Here is an 18,734-nt window from a genome sequence, read left to right on the forward strand (position 1 = left end):
TGGGCGCAAGGGAAACGTCACTCACAGGGCGGCACCCAGCGCCGCATGGGAAGGGGCGGGCAGACAGGTGGCACGGCAGGGCCAAAGAGAGGCAGGCCTAGGAAGGGGGTGGGGGGACGCGTAGGGGCGGGGCTAAGGAGGGAGCTGGAAGATGACGCGCCGTAGCGGGCTTATGGAGAAGGAGCGAAGGGGCAGGGGCGGGGTTAGGGAGGAGGGGAAGTAGATGACGCTCAGGGGCGGGGCTAGGAGGGAATGGGGTGGGGTTCGGGAGAGAGAAGGCGCGTGACTGACGTGCGCCTGAGGTTCCTCAGAGAGTTTGCGCACAGATCCCGGAAGTGCAGCGACGGGTGGTGGACGGTGGGCGCGCGGGCAGCTCTGTAGCGGCGGACGGACCCACCAAGCGCAGGCAGGAGGGGGTGGGGAGGAAACATGGCGACCTTTATCTCGGTGCAGTCGAAGAAGGCCTCCGATGTGGACCTGGCCAAGCCGCTCTGCAAGTTCATCCAGCAGACGTACCCGGGCGGGGAGGCGCAGGCCGAGCACTGCCGCGCGGCCGAGGAGCTCAACAAGCTGCGCAAGAGCGCGGTCGGCCGCCCGCTCGACAAGCACGAGAGCTCGCTCGAGACGCTCATGAGGTGCGTGAGGTGTGGAGGCGGGCGAGGCCCGCGGGACGGGAGCCGGGAGAGCGGCGCCAGCCCGCGGTCCGGTCCCGTCCCGTCCGGTCCGGTGGGCGCTGTGTGCCCGCCGGCTGGAGAGCGGTTACCGTCGGCGGCCCCTGGCGGCAGTTGTGCGCGCGGGCAGGAGTCGCAAGGGACAAGCAGCGGGCGCGGGGCGAGGGAGGGGCAGAATGGGCGGGGGGGAGGGGAAGCCTTGGCGGGGCGGCCCCGGGCTTTGCGCTGCCCGATGGGGGTGGGGGCATCCCCGGTCCCTCCCCTGCGGGGCTTCTCTGCCTCGCTGCTTCCCCTCCCCTCCCCCTTTGGCCTGTTTTCACGGGGCCGTGGTGTCTTTCTTACGTCTTACCTGGGAGGATGACTGAGCGCCTGCTGCCTGGGTGCAGCGTCTCTTGCGTGACATCAGGGCAGGGTCCGCACGCACAGCGCCCCCTCCCCCCTTCCATGGGGGTACACTTTATCGGGGCCTGGCCCAGGCTGCAACCCCCATTACCATGAGGAAACGATTGGGGCTAAATTGTAGATCATGCCTGAGGTTATTTATAGAAACTTATTTCCCTGTATCTGTTGTCCAGATCTTGTGAGATTTGCTGGAGCCAATCAGAAGCAGTGTCAGAGCAGTCTCAAGCAACATTTGGAACAGTGAGTTGCTGGGCCTGCTGGCCCAGTCCAGGCCCTTCTGTAGAATAGAGAGTGTGTGCTTGTTCAGTTAAACTAGGACTTGTAGTTTGAGACTGAGAGACAGAGAGATTTGTGCTCCTCTATGTGACATGGTCTATCATATCAAGATCAAGAACTACCAGTCCCAAAGTTCCTTGTGCATAGGCAGGAGGGAGGGACAGCTGTGGGGGGGCAAGGCAAAGCAAAGCACCATAAGACAGTGGGAGCCAGTGCTGCTGCTGCTTGTGGTAGGATTTGCAGGTTTGAAATACATAAGTGTCTAGTTCACTCACAGTCACACACATACCCTGTGCTGCCATGTCTGGTGGTGGCTATAAATACATATCAGGCAGCTAGAAACGTAAAGTGGTAAAAGAAAAGGAACTAAAAGAAGCTAGAGGACACCAATCTATCCTCCAGTTTTTTCAAATCAGACAAGGCCTTTTTGCAGTCAGGTGGTATACTGACTAGGGAAGCAGATGAACCAAAATCAAGATGAAAATGATTCCAATATAGAGACTGTTTCTGTGGCACTGGCAATTAATGACAAAAAAAAAAGCTGCCAGAATATGCATCATGTGACTTCAATCTAATACTTGAAGATAATCAGGTAGTATCACCATTAGCACCACCGCATTCAGAAGGTTTACAAGAAGCAGGAGTGAGTAGTGCTACACTATCTAATTCTTCTCTTTTCAAAGATCCAGGCTTATGGCCTGAAAACATAGAACAATTTTTTGGCAGATAGATAGAATTTGTTATCTGGTGTCCTGACTTTTGAAGAAATGAGGAAGCTTGCAAAGTTAATGCCAAAAGATGTTCATGGGCATAATTTTCCTGAGTTTCTTTTCAAATGTAAGACTTTCAACAAAAGTGAAAAGATACCAAGAGACTGGCTTGTTTGGAGTGCTACCAACCAAGCACTGTATTGTTTTCCATGTTGGCTGTTTCCTGTAGGGAGGCTTAAACAACATAGTATGCTGACAAAAAATGAAGGGTATTCACCAATTATGAAAAAATGGTGTAAACTATATACTAAACTTCCTGAACGTGAAAAGAGCATAGAACATAAAACTTGCTACTGCCAGTGGAAGCAATTACAGAAGTCACTGTCAGGTGGACATGGAGTGAACAGTGAGATTCAAAAACAAATATTAGCAGAAGCTACAAGATGGAAAGAAATATTGGAAAGATTGTTGGATGTTACGTTATTTCTTGCTTCATGAGGTTTAGCATTCCACGGAGATAATAATCTGATCGGTGACTCACACAATGGTAACTTTCTTGGAACTCTTGAGATTATAGCTTTGGGGGGCTAATTCATGATTTTGTGATGAAAAAGACCAGAAAAAATAAAGTTTTAAAGTTAATTGGCCTAATTATAAAATGTTTGCAGTCACATTGGTCCATTAGAATAAAAAAATATCAAGACATTGACAGGATATAATCCCTTTATAATGACCAAAAAGTTACAAAATAGTCAGCAAACTTGTAGGACTCTCAGGCTGGGTGTTATGTTAAACAAAAATAGCAAATGGGGGCATTTTTCAGAAATGTAGAATTTGTAACAGTAATTTCAGAATTCAAACTTTTCATGGCTCATGAGATTGTATATATAGAATGAGGGATTGTGGTGTGTGTGGCAGGGGGCTCGTGTTACAAGTTTGTTCTGGGCCTGAAAAGATTATACACGGGCCCTGTCCACATGCCTTGCTGTGACACCCTGGCAGTGTTGTGTTGTCGGTAGCCTGTGATGCGAGGGTGCATCACTTCATGCTGACATCTCACAGACTGGCCTGAGAGAGGTCTCGCCTTGGGGCATTCAGGTGAGGGGAGGTGGAGCCCATGGACGCGCCTGCATTGGCCTTCCCCCATGTCTCTGGCCAGTTGCTATAGGTGGTAGTTTTAGTTTCTGACCTTATTGCATCTTCCCTGGGGCTTGCGGGTAACCCCCTTCTCCTGCGTCCTCTCGCGTGGTGAGCTGCGCGGGGTTGTCATTTTATCGCCTGTTTTCCTTCTGAACTTTTTGTCTTGTGTTTGTTGCTCCCCTTCCCTGCTTCTCAAACAGCCTGTGTCTATATGCTGCTTGGTATAAGGGAATCTGTGTGTGGATCTGTTATGCCAGAACTCTTGCAGTGTAGGTGAGTGGTATAGGAGGACAAGGAATTGTGCGTGGGTGGTTGCGTTGCTGCTCTGAACTTGCAGCGCCTTACATGTGAGCTTTTTCTGTGCCCAGCTCTTCCTGAGGCTGTGGGGACCCGCCTGCTCCTTTTCCCTAGGGAAGTGTTCCAGCTTTCTTCATCCCCACTGGATTAGGCTGTGCCTGTGCTCCTGCTTGGGAAACACTCATCCGGGGGTTGATTACAGGCTTCAGTGTGCTAAGTGATCTCTACTAAATTCCAAATGAGACAGTGCATGCCGGGACTTGTAGTTTGAGATACATGCATTGCTAAATTGAAGGAGTGGCTGCAATCTGCTAAATTTTATGTGAATAGTGTGAAGTCCTTTGGCAATGCTGCATTAATGGGGCAAAACTCCTGTGTTAAGATCTCAGAAATATCCCAAATAATAAGCTGCTTTGACAGCTAGGAGAGCAAGTTATACTGTCTAATTACACAAGGGAAAGATACTGTAAAAGGGCCCATATGAGCAACAGACCTCTGAAATGTGAATTAGACCAACATAAGGCTTACATTACAAAATAGTAAAGGAGAGATCAGTACTCAAGTGTTATTTTAGTGAGTATGAAACATATATGGGTGGGAATAGAAATAAATTATTTATTTCATAATCAATTTTATGGTGTTTGTGTGGCTTTTAGCCCTTTCCTGTCATACTTCTGTATGTTTGCTAGTTCCAAACACACATCTGGATAAAGAGGGATACTGCCTGAGCTTGCATGATCAGTTTTGTTTTGTGTTTTGACAGTGTGCTCTATGTATAGAGAACCACTGTGCTGGAGAGATTGGCTTGATTCCTTTTGCCAGGAAGGTGTTTGATAAGCTGGGTCTGGGGTGCTTTTTTGGACTTTCAGCAATGCATGATGGACATGTCATGGAAGTCCCTGGGAGGATCAGCTGAACTTGAAATGTTCTATTTTAAGTATGCCTGCTGCTTTCTTCTTGAAGTACTGCTATATGAAACATAATCCTTTGTTCTTGACCAAAATCTGTTTTGTAAGGCACTACCTGATAGGAGTTTCCAGTTTTGTACTAATTTGTGATGTGTATTAGTAAGAATATCTCTCTGTTTTCTGTAACAGTGATTACTTACTCCAATTACAGCACTGTCTTGCTCTTATTGGGTCACATTTGTAATAAGTTCTTAAAGAGAAATATGTTAATTATTCTTTCCAATGACACTTTTATAGGATAAACAGTTAAATCAGAAAGGAAAGGATTGTCTGCATACTCAGAAGTTTAACTGTATATCTATGAAGCCAACCTAGCAAATCTAGAGCTGACTGAAATTTGTTAAAATTCTGACTAAAATGAACACACGCTTTTGGCAATTTTTTGTGGAAACTTTTTTGCTATTTTTGGTAACTTCTAGTAAATGCTTGTACTGATCTCCCCCAGTGTTTTTTGCCCCCCCAAGTACTAATTCTTTGCTAGATCATAAATTAATTGAAATCTACATCCATTGTGCCCAAAATTTGTCCCACAAAAGTTAGTTTGTAAGTAGAGTAAGTGAGACGAGAAGCAGAGCTGAATGTCTTTATTGTAGGGTTTTTTTTTTGGTGTGCATGGCCATAGTATATTACCCCTTCCCAAACAGTGGGGTTGGGTATGTAAGTAAAATGGCTTTTTTAGAGGCCATAATGTCTGGTTGAACTCTGTAGACTGTTTCAGCCTGTGGGAACTTACCTCATCACTAGCTATTGAATATTTCACCCTATTTTGAAAGCTTCATAAGGGAAAACAGGGTTTCAGAACATTCCACTCTTGAGTGCTGAGTAACATTTGTATTTATTATATGGAAAAAATTCACTCACTAGATATCTTAAATATAGGCTTAACAAAAAGGCCATGAAAATACACAGCTTACTAACTCTTGCTCATGAAACTAAAATACTTCTGTTAGAGGATGTTATTTTGCTGTATCCCCAGAGAGAGAAACAATCTGAAACTGTCTACTTCAAAGCTTTCTTGTTCGCTTTGTAAGAATTTCAGTACTTTTAATTCTTACAATGTTGATTGAAAATGAGACATAGGGCAGTGAGCTCTGTACAGAAGCTTTCCCACATTCTGCAAAAGTAGAGCTGACCTAGTGCTGGTCTTGTATACTGAACACGCAGCCTCACAAAGGGCTCTTTACTTCTCTGTGATATGTAAAGTTATGGCTTAATACACTTTTTAATATATTAAAATTGTCAGGTCCTGACTTCCTTCTCTTGCTAGAAGGCTAGGATGTTGGTATCAATATGAAACTTGTACTATAACTCTCTGAGCCCTTAATTACAGGGATGTTCAGTCTTACTATGAGTTTCCTAATTACAGGCTTTTGGATGTAACAAGAAAGTTTTAAACTAAGCACCCCCTTCTTCTATTAAACTAAGTGCTAAGAATTATTCAGGCTGCAGCCTATGATGGTGTCATTCCAGGCCTTCTCCAAAAAGAGGAAAGCAGCAGCTTGATATTTCCAGAGTTTTAAAAAATGTTAATTTTTTGGGAGAGGGATATAATTTGTGGGTTTTTATGCATAATCAATACTTCAAGTCAAATGTAAATGTATGTAGACTCTAATTGAAACCTTGGCTATAATTACAGCGGTGGCTGATGCCCACACTGCTTCCTTGGATTGGTCCCATCTCTCGGCTCCCTGTGGGCTGTCCCCCTACTCCCAGCCGGGAGCAATCACATGGGGACTTCTCCCTTCCCTGGTCCCAGGTGGGAGCCAGGCGGTAGCCTGTGTCCCTACTCGGAGCTGGGAGCAGGATTGCAGCAGCCCACAACTTGCCAGGTCCCAACTTGCAGCCAGGAGCCTGGGCTTATAGCAGCCTGGACTTCTCGCCCCACTCTCAGCTGGGGGGTGGGAGCCAGTCGCCCCAGCTTTCATTCAGTTTCACAAGAATGACAGCTCCTCCACTGCAGTAAGGGGACTTAGTGTCTACACTGACACTGTCACCCTAGCTGTGTTGACAAAAGCCCTACACCTCTCGTTGAGGTGGTTTTATTTTATCGAACAAACAGGGCAGTTTTGTTGGCAGTATGATTGCAGTATGTATACCAGCACTGTTTTGTCAACAAAAGCTGACTTCTGTCAACAAAACTCTCTAGTGTAGACCAGGCCCTAGCTATTTCTGTCCTTTCCATCATGGCTTTGTAGAAAAGAGTTATGCTTTAAATTTTGAAATTCACTTTTCTTTACATCCTCCCTTTTTCTTCAGCATGTGATTGAGTTTCTGGCTCACAGTTTATTCTTTTTATTTCCTCTAAGTATTTATTTTCCAGCTTCGGATAACTGTCAGGTTTCAGTTTTTCTGCTTTATGCTTTTGTGTAGTTAAGAGCTTATAATGTTTACTTTTAAACAAACTTAGATTTTAAATACATTCTGGGCTGAAGGAATTTGTTTAGACAATTATTGAATAGAACTTGAAGTTTAAAAATAGAAACATATTACACTATTTATCTTTGGTAGTAATTTAGAGGAAAGTACCATTGGGTGGATAATTTGAATTCACAGAAAATTATCGGATCTATTTTCACCTTAATGGGATTAGCTTTCACTAATGCTAACATGGAGGCATGGAATTCCATTTAGGGAAGAATGCACCTGAAATTTTTCACTTTATATTCTGGTGTGTTTTATTAGGCATACATAAAATGAAGAGCCTCTCTACAAAACAGTGGACATTTAAGGACACCTAACTTTGAAAAGCCATTTAATAAGATTAACATATTTAATCTGAATTAAGTGTACATTGGCATATGCTAGGTCAGGGTGATGGTGGAATGCACTAAAACAACTTGATTTTACTGGTGGATTTTGATTGGCATAAGACTAAATATTTTTCTGGGAGGGAATTAATTTACTATGTTGCATTACATAAAAATATCTCTATAGGGAACAAAAGGGGTGAGGCGAGAATTTAAATAAATTGACTGAAATAATCTTCAGCATAACCGCCTAACCAAAACTTCCTAAGAAGTTCATAACTTTGTGGAAGAAACTCAGTAGGTAAAAGAAAAATAACAATGGGCATAACCTGGCCAATATGATTGCCAGCACAAAGTTACACTCTTTTAAATGAACTGGTTTAATATCTCACCTTTAGTTAAACTGGTGCAACTTTGTGCGTAAACCAAGCCTGAATGTCTCATTTGAAAGAAAGCAAGAGACTAAAGTTAGAATAAATTAGAAATACTTCTTGATGTTAAATGTCTGTACTTTCACGAATACACAGTGAAAGATATTGCATGGCATTGCAATATGTGACACAAGCACCTCCCTCTGGCTGAGCCTTGATGGCTTTTTAACAGGCTCAGGTGGTGTTCAATTAACTGCCTAGATAGGCCCATTCCCCTTAAATTAGCTTTGCAGGGTAGCCTGGGCCTCAGCTCACAGGGACCAGCAACCTTGGATGAGTCTCATTTGTCTGAGAATGTTGTCTACTTTGGTAACACCTGAGATTATTACAGCTGCAGAACCTAGTTTTTCAGTTGATTTTGTGTATTTTGACAGTGCTCTGTCAATAATCATACTGTGTTTACTATGCAGCATTCACTGTTTGCTTGAAAAGATGTTTATAAACATCATCATGGAAGCAAAAAGAGTTTTATTTTATTAATAGGGATTTAAAAAGAAAAGGACATAAAACTATTTCCATCAAACTGGAATTTCCTTGTTAGTAATTTAAAAAAAAAATCAAGTTAATGGTGTCCCTTTTTAGTATAACTTGATTGATTTTCCTGGTAGGAAAATAAATCTGTTTGTTTCCCTACAAAATGGTATCAGACGGAAACTAAATTAAACAAATTCACATCACACTCTGCTCTGTAGTTTACTAGGTGTGACCCTTCTGTGCCTAGGGCAGCCACCTGAAAATGCCAAGGTCAGGGCAGGCTGTAAAAGGAGAGCAGATTCTCCCAGCGCTGGTGGGTGACACTTGAAGTCAGGCTTCCCAACCAGCTACAAACAGTGCTTCTGATTTCCCACACTGGTTATCAAGAAGCTCAAAATACAAATATACACAGCCCCCTTTTTGCATTTCAGTCTCCGCCAACAATCAGCCATGAGGTCCAGTGAAGAGACCAGTTATTTAAACTCTATGCTCTTTACTAAAAAAGGTTCCCCCTGACCCCAAAGGGTCAGCCACAGTACCAGATCAATATAAGTTTGGATCTTACCCAAAATACCACGCTGCCAGCCAATCCTTTAGTAGCTGAAACTAAAGGTTTATTATAAAAAGAAAGGAATAAACAATAAGAAAAATGTTAAAGGATTAAAGCAATCAGATACATACAAATGATTGGAAAGTCCATATACATCAGGTTTCTAGAAGAATTGTGGAGTTAGCAGTCTTGTCTGGTATACATTCACTACCTGGATGGCCTCAGTCCTTTGTTTCATAGCTTCATTTCAGTTGCACATGAATTGATCCAGAGGTAGATAAGTAGTTGAAGCTGAACAGGCTGAAGACAAAATGGATTCCGAGGCCTCTACCTTATATATCCTCTGACTCTTGCCATGCTGCTTGTGGAATTTCACAGGAACCAAAATGGGAGTCCAGAGTCACATGAGCAAGCCCTGGTGACTTATCAGGTATATCCCTGGCTTCTCCCCCTGGGCTCCTGGCACGTGGGAATGTCTTAATGGGCCATTAAGCAGGCTATTGTTTTGCAGCCATCCTGTCTGGGGTGTGTCCCAGACAGCACAATTTTAAAATACAGATGTCTCAAACATATCCATAGCTGTCATTACACATACAACACATGAACATAAACATTATCATCTTACTTAGCACATTATAACCTTTCTGACAGTACCTGACATGCCATATTTCACATGAATTATGATTTTGACATACTGATGTCAAACAATATCATAAATGCTCCTCCCCCAATCTAGCCAGCGTGACACTAGGTTTAGGCTTTCGGATCCCATGAAGAGGGGTATATGTGTGGAATTTCAAAAGGTGTAAGGGTCATAAAGTGAGAGTTCTACTACAGCCATTCCCAGAGTATTTGAGGGTGGCAAAATGGTGAGCGTTGCCCAGGTGACTTTAGCTGCCAGATTGTAGACCATTTAGGGACTTAAAAATAAGGTTATGTAGGGGATGTCTGCAATACAATGGCACAGCTACCGTGCTGCAGCTGTGCTGCTATAATGTAGATGCTTCCTATGTCAATGGAAGGGATTTTTCCATCTGTCTAGGTAATCCACCTCCGATAGCTAGGTCGATACAAGAATTCTTCTGTCACCCAAGTTGAGTCTACAGTTGGCATTAGGCTGACTTAATTACTCTGCTGATAGTGCAAATTATTTCACAGTGCCAAGCAATGTAGCTAGGTTACTCCAATTTTTGTGTGTAGACCAGGCCTATGTTCTGCGGAAAGGATAGAAGTTAATTGCAAACATTGATTTGCACCTAGACGTGAACAGGAAGCAAGTACTTCAGCTGGCTGTGATTTTTTTTTTTTTTTTTTTTTTGGAACCTTAACCTAGCAATAAGAGAAGTGTTTTTATCTTCTCCCCTTCTCCCTCCACACCACGCACTCTCTAACTACTTAGACTTAAAGATGTTTTTAGTAGCTGCTATCTTGAAATGCTAGAAATAAACTGCTTTGTCATCTATCTGCTTAGAAGGCCATTTTTCAAATGGTATACACCAGTGTTTCTCAATTAAATTTGGCCGCAGAACCCTTTTTAACTTCTGCAGAGCCATGCGATACCCTCTGCTGAAAAATCCGGGACATCTTCCCCTTTTCGGCGGCGCGCGGTATCGGCCGTTTTCGGCGGCGCGCGGTATCGGCCGTTTTCGGCGGCGCGCGGTATCGGCCGTTTTCGGCGGCGCGATTTCAGCAGCTTTTGGTGGCACGGTTTCAATTTTTCGTGGAACCCTGAAATTCATCTCGCGGAACCCCAGGGTTCCATGGGACACCAATTGAGAAACATTGGTATACACCATTAATCTCTAACCAGCACTTTGAGAGAGAGGCTGTTAAATTCCTATTAGAATGTAGATGCTATTGAGGAAAAGAAGGAAGCCATCGATCTAAGTGACCAGATTTTAAGTTTGGGACCTACCAAGAGTGAGATAATGGAAAAAAATGCTAACTTCTAAGCTTTCCACTTGTGTAAAGTATGTTTCTAGAACTCATGGATTGTGAATAGGGCCGTATCAAATTCATGGCTATGAAAAACGTGTCACGGACTGAGAAATCTGGTCTCCCCTGTGAAATATAGCTATAATAGGGGACAGTATTGCCACTCTTACTTCTGCTCTGCCTTCTGAGCTGGATGGGCACCCAGCTCTGAAGGCAGCTGCTATCTGCAGCACAGAAGCAAGGGTAGCATAGTGGTGGTGGTGGGGGGGGGGGGACGGTTTGCTGCTCTTAGGGGGAAGCTGGTTTGGACTTACAGGTGGACGACTGCCCAAGGTGCCATGCTCATACCCTCCCTCCCCCAGCCAGCCCAAATTCACTTTAATCCCTAAGTGCTAGGCCCGGAGCCAGGGAAGAGCAGGGCTAGGGGTGCCCCGGCTAGGGGCTCCTATTATGTGCCAGTCTCCAGCTGCTAGCTCTGGTCAGGCTGGGGATGAATGGGACTACTACTTCCCCAGCATGGGGCCAGGTCATATCCTCTCCTCCCCCCCCCCTCCCCCCCATCTAGAAACCTCCCCTGGGCTTCAAGAAGCTCCACGGCACAGAATGGTGGCAATACCTTGAACCCCGCCCCCCTTCCCACAATAGCCTTGCGACTTCCCTATGACCCTCTCTTGGGTCAGAACCCACCAGAGTTACAACACTGAAACTTCAGGTTTAAATATCTGAAACCATGAAATTCAAGATTTTAAAAATCCTATGACCATGAAATTTACCAAAATGGACTGTGAATTTGGTAGGGTCCTAATCATAAAATATAGTCTCTTATAGTTGTTGGTCCCTCATTTTAGAATTGTCTTCCTTGCTTTAGTTCAGTAAATATAGCCAGTCCCATACTTGATCCAGTATTTATTGGGTAAGGTAATGATATTTGTTCGTTGCATGTAACATAAGGTCTGAACACTGTATCAAATTAGTTCCTTCAGGGAGTATTCTAGGCATCAGTGGGCAGAACCCTGTCCATTTTGGTGAAAATTGAGAGAAGCGGAAAAGAGGCTTGCATAGTTGTGGGGTGGATGCTTAGCTAGCAGAGGGAGAGGAGGAGAAGAATAAAGGAGGCTTTATTTCTTCTCCTTTTCTAAGGCTTTGTCTACACTGACGGCGGCAAATTTATCTGGTTCGATTGAGTGGAAGTAAAGACCCGCTCAATCAATCCAGTAGTCGATCTAATAAAACCCCTTCCAAAAGAAGAGTAGCGCTGTGTCGACAGGTATGCATTTCCTGTTGGCGCAGCTTGCGTTACTCCCATTGACGGCTGCCGAATTTGCCAGTAAGTGTAGATCAGGCCTAATGCACTGCCTCACGAAGCCCTGCTCGGGAAGGGAGGGGGAAAGAGGGCTTCTCTCTTCCAGGTTAGGGGAAAGATGTATACATTATAGGGGAAGAAAAAAGAGAGGGACACACAGGCCTTGGCATGAGGGAAGGGGCTGGAGTCCCTGAAGAGGAGAATGGGAGTGTGGCACAGAGGGAGCTTGTGGGGGTGACTGGAGGTTAGCTGAGCACACCAAGTGCTCCTAATGAGCTCTGCATATGGAAGCAATGATTTCAACCCTCTAGTTTATTTTTATTACAGTAGTTCTGGGGACCAGCAGAGAATGGGACCCCTTTGGAAATCTTAGACATAGTCTGCAGACCTCCAGGGATTCACGGACCATAGGTTGAAAACCAATGTGCTGGGCAATACATAGTGACCAAAGAGCTTGCAGTCGAAATAGACAAATGATGGGGGGAGAGCGATAATGTACAAGTTGAATGAGTAAAGAGATGGTTAGCAAATGTTGTTAGTTTCCTGATTTTTTTTAAATAACATCTCATGATGGTGAATGTCAAGGGCAGGTTTGTTTACCTGTCTGCCATGGGTTCATACAGGGGACCCTTTGCATAAGGATCTCTTTCTTCCTCCTATCACATGTGGGAAATGGGATGGGAGAAACATATTGTTCTCTGTATCCCTTGCCTTCCATCCATCCAGGAGGCACATGGCATGTTCTAGTTACCCTGCCCAGGATATTGCATGATTAGTGTGGGGAGTCCCATGATTTATCTATAGAGGGTAACCCTCCCTTCTTCCTCAATGTAAACAAAGCTGACTTAACTCTTAATCTTGTATTTACCTCAGTTCTTTTGTCTGTTGCTCTAGATACTACGATCAGCTGTGTTCCATAGAGCCAAAATTTCCATTTTCTGAAAATCAGGTAAGGGTATAAAAGACCTGCATTGGCTTCACATATACTATATCAGGACAATGGAAACTAGGATGTCTTTTTAAATTATTTCTTCTACTGTTACTACTACTACTTCTTCTTTTAGGCCTATGTCTAATCCAGTGCTTCTCCCAGGAAAGACATTTATCTCTTATAGCTCCATTCTCTCTCTACTTACATGTGGCTGTCGACATATTTAATCCTGAAATTTTTAGATTTCACCTCTGGTAACTATCATTACCCTCGTTTTATAGATGCCAAAATGCAGGCTCAGAAAAGATGTGATTTTTTTTGTCTGGAGGTCACTGTGATCTGGTCTATCAGGACCGTGGCACTTATTCAGCTATCGGGTTCCTTTCTTATTTGCTAGTATACACTATTTTAAATAAGCCTGATTTTTTTAATAAGCGCTGCAAATGTTCTCTTTATGAGCGAAGAGGTAATGTAGATCTTTTAGTTCTTTGTTCAATATCAGTCTTTAAGGTATGAGAAGACATCAGTCCTCCATTTCAAGTTGACTGCACCAGTGCCTATACAGCAGAAGTTGCCATTTCTGCTTCTTTCAAGGCATGCTCCCTTCAGACTGTGATGTCCTTGGCAGATAAGACCGACATACTTCTTACAAGGGCAGCAACTTAGTCCTCTTTTTAAACATTCAAAATTTGATATACAGACTTCAGCAGAAGCATCCTTTGATTGAAGGGTGCTCCAAGGTAGGATGGCTTAGTTAAAGGGAAATAATTGGAAGCAATGGATGAGAACCCAGAGGTGAATATATTTTTGTATATAGTTGCACCAACTTCTAGCATGAAACTGCCCCCTATGATAGATTCTTTTGTGGTGATCTGCACACTTTGCTAAGCTGAAGAATTGAAGAACTTAGTTGAATTCCTCAAACCTTCTCTGCAAGAAGCAAGTAGGGTAGGCAGCCTTTTCTGCTAGCAATACTCAGAGTGGAAAATTCTCAGACATATTAATAATTCTTGTCATGGTTACAGGGATGGCTGCACTTCTGACCCCTTCTCTGGTCTCCCTGATTATGCACCTTCATTAGGACTGAGGCTTCATACCTTTACCTTTTATGGGATGGAATCCCATGTTTCTTCCGTTTTCAGACCAGGTCCTAGGACAGAGGTCGACAATCTGTGGCACGTGTGCCCATTGAAAAGCATGCTGTGCCGCTCCCAGCCCCAAAGCAGGGCCATGTGACGGCCGCTCCCCCCCCCTCCAATTCCACCCCTCTCCATATGGCAGATGATGACCCGGGGGAGGACAGGAGGCTGAGGGGCCAGGTCAGCATGCCACTGGCCCTGGCCAGGAGCTGTGTGGCGGCCACTCCCCTCTTCCCCTGGCCAGGGCACCGCTGGGCCCATGTGGGAGAGGGGTGGCGGCCAGGGATGTCAGCGGGGGCTGGCTCCTCACAAGAGGGCCCAGCAGTGCTTCCCCCCCACCTCCCCCCCAGGTATGCCACTGCTGCGGTGGAGGGAGAGAGCAGGAAACCGGATCCTAGCCCTCTTCCTCTCCCCCTCTCCCTCCCCCATTTCCCCCCTGCTGCTGCCACACCCTGGTCAGGGCACTGGGCCCACAACACATGGGAGAGGGGCTGGGTGAAGAGTTGGTACCCCCCCTTCCAAAAGGTTGCCGACCCCTGTCCTGGGATATAGGCCCGGTGTACTGACTGTTCTTTCCTGGCAGGTCCAACGGGATTCAGATACCAGTGGTTCTTCCCTGTGGGAGTCTGTGACCAGCAGTGATTAGGGATCCCAGTAGCCTTCCTATAACAAAGTATTATTTGTTCTTAACAGTAGGAACAAAGCCTTAACAGAGGAGAAAAAGATTATTAAAACAACAAAAGGGTCTCTTACACTTAGACCCCAGGCAGGCCTGTTTTGCCCCAGACCCCGAACTTCTGGGTTTCTGCATCTGTCTTCTAACTCTCCTGCTGTCCCCCTGCCCATGTCCTTTTCAAGTCCAATAGTTTTTGTCTTCCTTTCCTTCAGCTTGGATCTGCTTCTCAAAAATAGTTTTGAGTGCAGCAGAGTTTCAGAGGTGGAAATTCGAAGTAAATGTCTCTTGTATTGTCTCAGGTATTTGCTGGGAAATGTATATCAGGATCCACACATACACATGACTACTTGGGTGCATTTCCTAACAATCCTGATATTGAACAGTATATGCATGCAGTAAGCAGCACAATAATCCAGGCAAGATATGATGTTTATAAATTACTATAGAGCATCTCCATCACAGTTCCCTTTCTTCTTCTTCCTCCTCCTCCTCTTCCCCCCCCCCCAAAAAAAAAAAAAAAAAAAAAAAAAAAAAAAAAAAAAGCCAGTACACTTCACTTTGGAGAATGGTTAATGGTTTCCTTTTAGCTTTGGAAACTTCTCAAACTGGCTTTCTTTCAGTGGAAGGAGGTTCTGGCCTCTCATTCGCAGGTATAATTCTGCTTCCAAAATGTGAGCATTAAAGACCTGTTGTGAGGTTCTGTGAATCTTCCTTATTGAAGAAATTTTGGCTAAGCTCAGATAGAAAGTTGAATAGGTAAACTTATAAGTGAAGCTATAAGTGTCTTCTTGAGGTTCATAGGATTTTTGTAACATTACTTAAACACTGTAATGTTTTAATTAGAATAAAATGGATAAAACTATGTATTGGATATCTTTTTAAGATAAATCTTTCTAAATTAAATGCAGAGCCTTACAGTAGACTATTTCTCCTTCCCTTCTTTCAGATCTGTGTGACCTTTACATGGAAAGATGCCTTTGATAAAGGGTCGCTTTTTGGAGGATCTGTCAAACTTGGTATGTAAGTCTAATAAAAATAAAATGCAAGTAATTCTTGTAATACTGAATATTGAAAGTATATTGATCTGGTTTTCAGTATTACCATTTCTCACTGTGGCTGTTTCAGTGAATCTGGACACTTGAACTCCTCTTGCAGTTTTTATCCTGTTTAGAGCTATGCAACCAGCAGGTGTTTGTAGTGGCACTGGACAGCCTTTTCAAAACAAGGGAACTTTTGTTAATCAATTGGAATACAGTATTTTCAGGGTCTTTTGCCTAGAATGAAAAAGCAAAGTGTACACACATTACGATGTTGGCAGCACTACATTTCTCTCTGGCCCCCAATGTTCAATATTGTGTGTCTGCACTGGGTGTCAAAATTCTTATTGCAGCTCCTGACGCGTCAGTTCTTATTTCAAGCTATAGTCATGATGTTTTCATGTGTTCTGCTGACCAAGACAGGTAGTCGTTGAAAATTGTCTGAAATTTGGTCTTCCACGTTCTCTTAAAGGTAGTTCAATATGTTGACAGTTCTTGATCGTCATGTGTGTGTATTTGGTTTGGTAAGAATGGACCAACACCCATCTCTTATCCCCTTGTCCTAGAGAAGAATTTAAACCTTTTAGTCTGAGTAGGTCATAATGCAGAAGTGAGTGGGGAAACCAGGTCACATGTTTTTTTTTTTTTTTTTATAAAATACAGGAATGTCCCACATTCCGCTTGGCAATACGTGTAATCACTGTGGTCAGCTGGATAAATAAGGCTGACTTCTTCTCTTTCCCAGTACATTACTTTTGTTTTCTTACTGAAGGCCTACAGATGCATTTATTACAGTACTGGCGGAATATCTTCGTGGGCCATACTTTCACCACTTGATGGAGAGGAAACATTAGAATGCCTGGCTCACTACTAGAAAGTCAGGGAGGGGAAGGAAGGAAAAATTTACTCTCTCCTGCAGCTTCTTTGTCTGTCCTAACCTTATCAGGTTGGACCTCTGTCCCTTTTCCTGCCTCTCCTCCTCCTTGCCCCAGTTTATTTCCTACAAAGTGCTCTACTGTGTGGGGCAGGGAAAGTCTTGTCCGGGCCAGAGAAGAGTGCAGTGCAAGTGTGGGGGAAGCACTTCAGCACCAGGGTTTACCATATCCCATTTCATGGCAGCTGAATATGACTAATAACTTCTTCAAGGCTATTAATAGGCTTGGCCGCTTGATATTCAGAACCGAATGTTTCCCAGTGTGTGGGATAGGTGCATCCTCTTGGGCTGTGAAGCACTGTTGGGGTTGGACAGGCCTCTCAGTTCTCCAGAGTGAAGGTTTAATTTCGTAAAGGGTTTGTCTACACTGCAGCTGTGAGATGCAATACCCAACTCAGATAGACACTCATAAGAATAGCCATACTGGGCAAGACCAATCATCTGTCTAGCCCAGTAACTTGTCTCTGACGGTGGCCAGGGCCAGATGCTTCAGAGGAAATGAACAGAACAAGGCAATTGTGAGTGATTCATCCCCTGTCATCCAGTCCCAGCTACTGACAGTTGGAGGTTAGGGACATCTGGGGCATGGTGGTGTCCCTCGTGCTAACTTCGCTCAAGCTAATGCACTAAAAAAGAGCGTGGATATTATGGAACAGGTAGCATCTCAGGTTGGCTACCCAAGTCCAAGCCCACCCAACCCCCTGGGTCCAAACTCAGGTGGCCAGCCCAAGCCTCTGCCTGTGCTGCAATGTCCATGCTGCCATTTTTAGCACACTAGCTTGAGTAAAGCTAATGTGAGTGAGTCTCTGTGCTGAGAATCACATCTCCCAGCTGCAGTGTAGACGTACCCAAAGACTAGCTATTATGGTTGCAGAGAGAGCCTTGAAAACGTGAAGCCAGTGTAACTGATGGCGAGAGATCTGCCAGAGTTTGCAGAGATCCTGAAACAATAGCTCTCAGGTCTGAAATGCTCCATTCATTTCAGTAGGTGCTAATTTAATAGTCAGTGATGATAGTTTAAATGTTAATCATTAACTTTATCATTGATTGTTTAAAGCATGAAAGAAAGAGGAAGAATCATGCATAGCTACACAATCTATTCTTTAGCTACTGCTCACTTTATGGGCCTTCAACAATAATACATGGTGGAACTGAAGATTTGTGACTTCATTTTCCTAATGTGGGCAAAAGTTTGGGAAATGCTGTATTAGAAAACATTGTAAGATTCAGCCTACTCTGGATAAACAAGGACTCTTCTTTCTTTGATGCAGTTCTCTTTAGCTCACAAACATGCAGGACCAGAGTGATTTGGGTGTTAAAAGTTCCATACAATTGCTTCCTTAGCTTGTTTGAAATTACTTGTGGTCTCCAAATTCAGCAAGTACTTACCTTCTGTAAATGTTTGCCTTCCTGTCTTCCAGTTCTGAAGCTTATTTTCCATACAGTATGCTCACTATGGCTTTTTTGGTTTCAGCTCTGGCAAGTTTGGGATATGAGAAGACCTGCGTTTTGTTCAACTGTGGAGCATTAGCAAGTCAGATTGCATCAGAGCAGAATCTGGATAATGATGAAGGATTGAAAACTGCTGCTAAACATTATCAGGTATGAAAGTTTCTTTATACTGACTAAAACACTGAAACTATTAATTCATAAAATTGAAAATTCCCAGTTCAGAAAAATATATTTTAACCTTCCATTACTGAAAAATCTTAAAACTGTTGCCCTTTGACTGCACATTGAATCTCTAATTGGCCAAACTCAGAACTCCCCATATAGACATCTTCTATTTTAACCTCAGCTCTTCCCCATCCCCACATTCCCCATCCCCACATCTTGCCTTTCATTGTTGTCTGCTTAGCAGCTAGTCTACTGATCTTTACTCACTCTTTTTTAAAGTATGGTATGTTATGTTCAATAAATAGTGTTTGCAGGTTCCATGAGAATCTTAGATAGATGTTTGCAGAAGCTCTTGAACTGTATTGGTTTATATCCTTATGGTTCTTTAAAATATTTAACTTCAGTCAGTCACATCTCCCCTTTCCGAAATTAGGAGTCCAAAGAAATCTGGGCATTGCAACAGTGTTCAATTCCTCACCACATCCAGAACTTTGAA

The 18,734-nt window shown here is 43.8% G+C and overlaps 1 protein-coding gene across 2 annotated transcripts in view; it reads left to right on the forward strand.

The window, feature by feature from the left end:
• The first annotated feature begins 289 nt into the window (after nucleotides 1-289).
• The window catches only part of PDCD6IP (programmed cell death 6 interacting protein), a 52,256-nt gene continuing 33,811 nt past the window's right edge, over nucleotides 290-18,734 (forward strand). For both annotated transcript variants that reach the window (XM_067560908.1, XM_067560909.1), the window contains exons 1-4: nucleotides 290-635; nucleotides 12,799-12,853; nucleotides 15,597-15,666; nucleotides 18,096-18,223. In XM_067560908.1, the coding sequence (XP_067417009.1) occupies nucleotides 430-635; nucleotides 12,799-12,853; nucleotides 15,597-15,666; nucleotides 18,096-18,223 (459 nt within the window). In that variant the 5' untranslated portion in view covers nucleotides 290-429. The remainder of the gene's footprint in view (nucleotides 636-12,798; nucleotides 12,854-15,596; nucleotides 15,667-18,095; nucleotides 18,224-18,734) is intronic.

This window comes from Emydura macquarii, unplaced genomic scaffold (genome assembly GCF_026122565.2).
Source record: "Emydura macquarii macquarii isolate MOO-44397 ecotype Brisbane River unplaced genomic scaffold, CSIRO-AGI_Emac_v2 contig_2321, whole genome shotgun sequence".
Lineage (NCBI taxonomy): Eukaryota > Metazoa > Chordata > Testudines > Chelidae > Emydura > Emydura macquarii.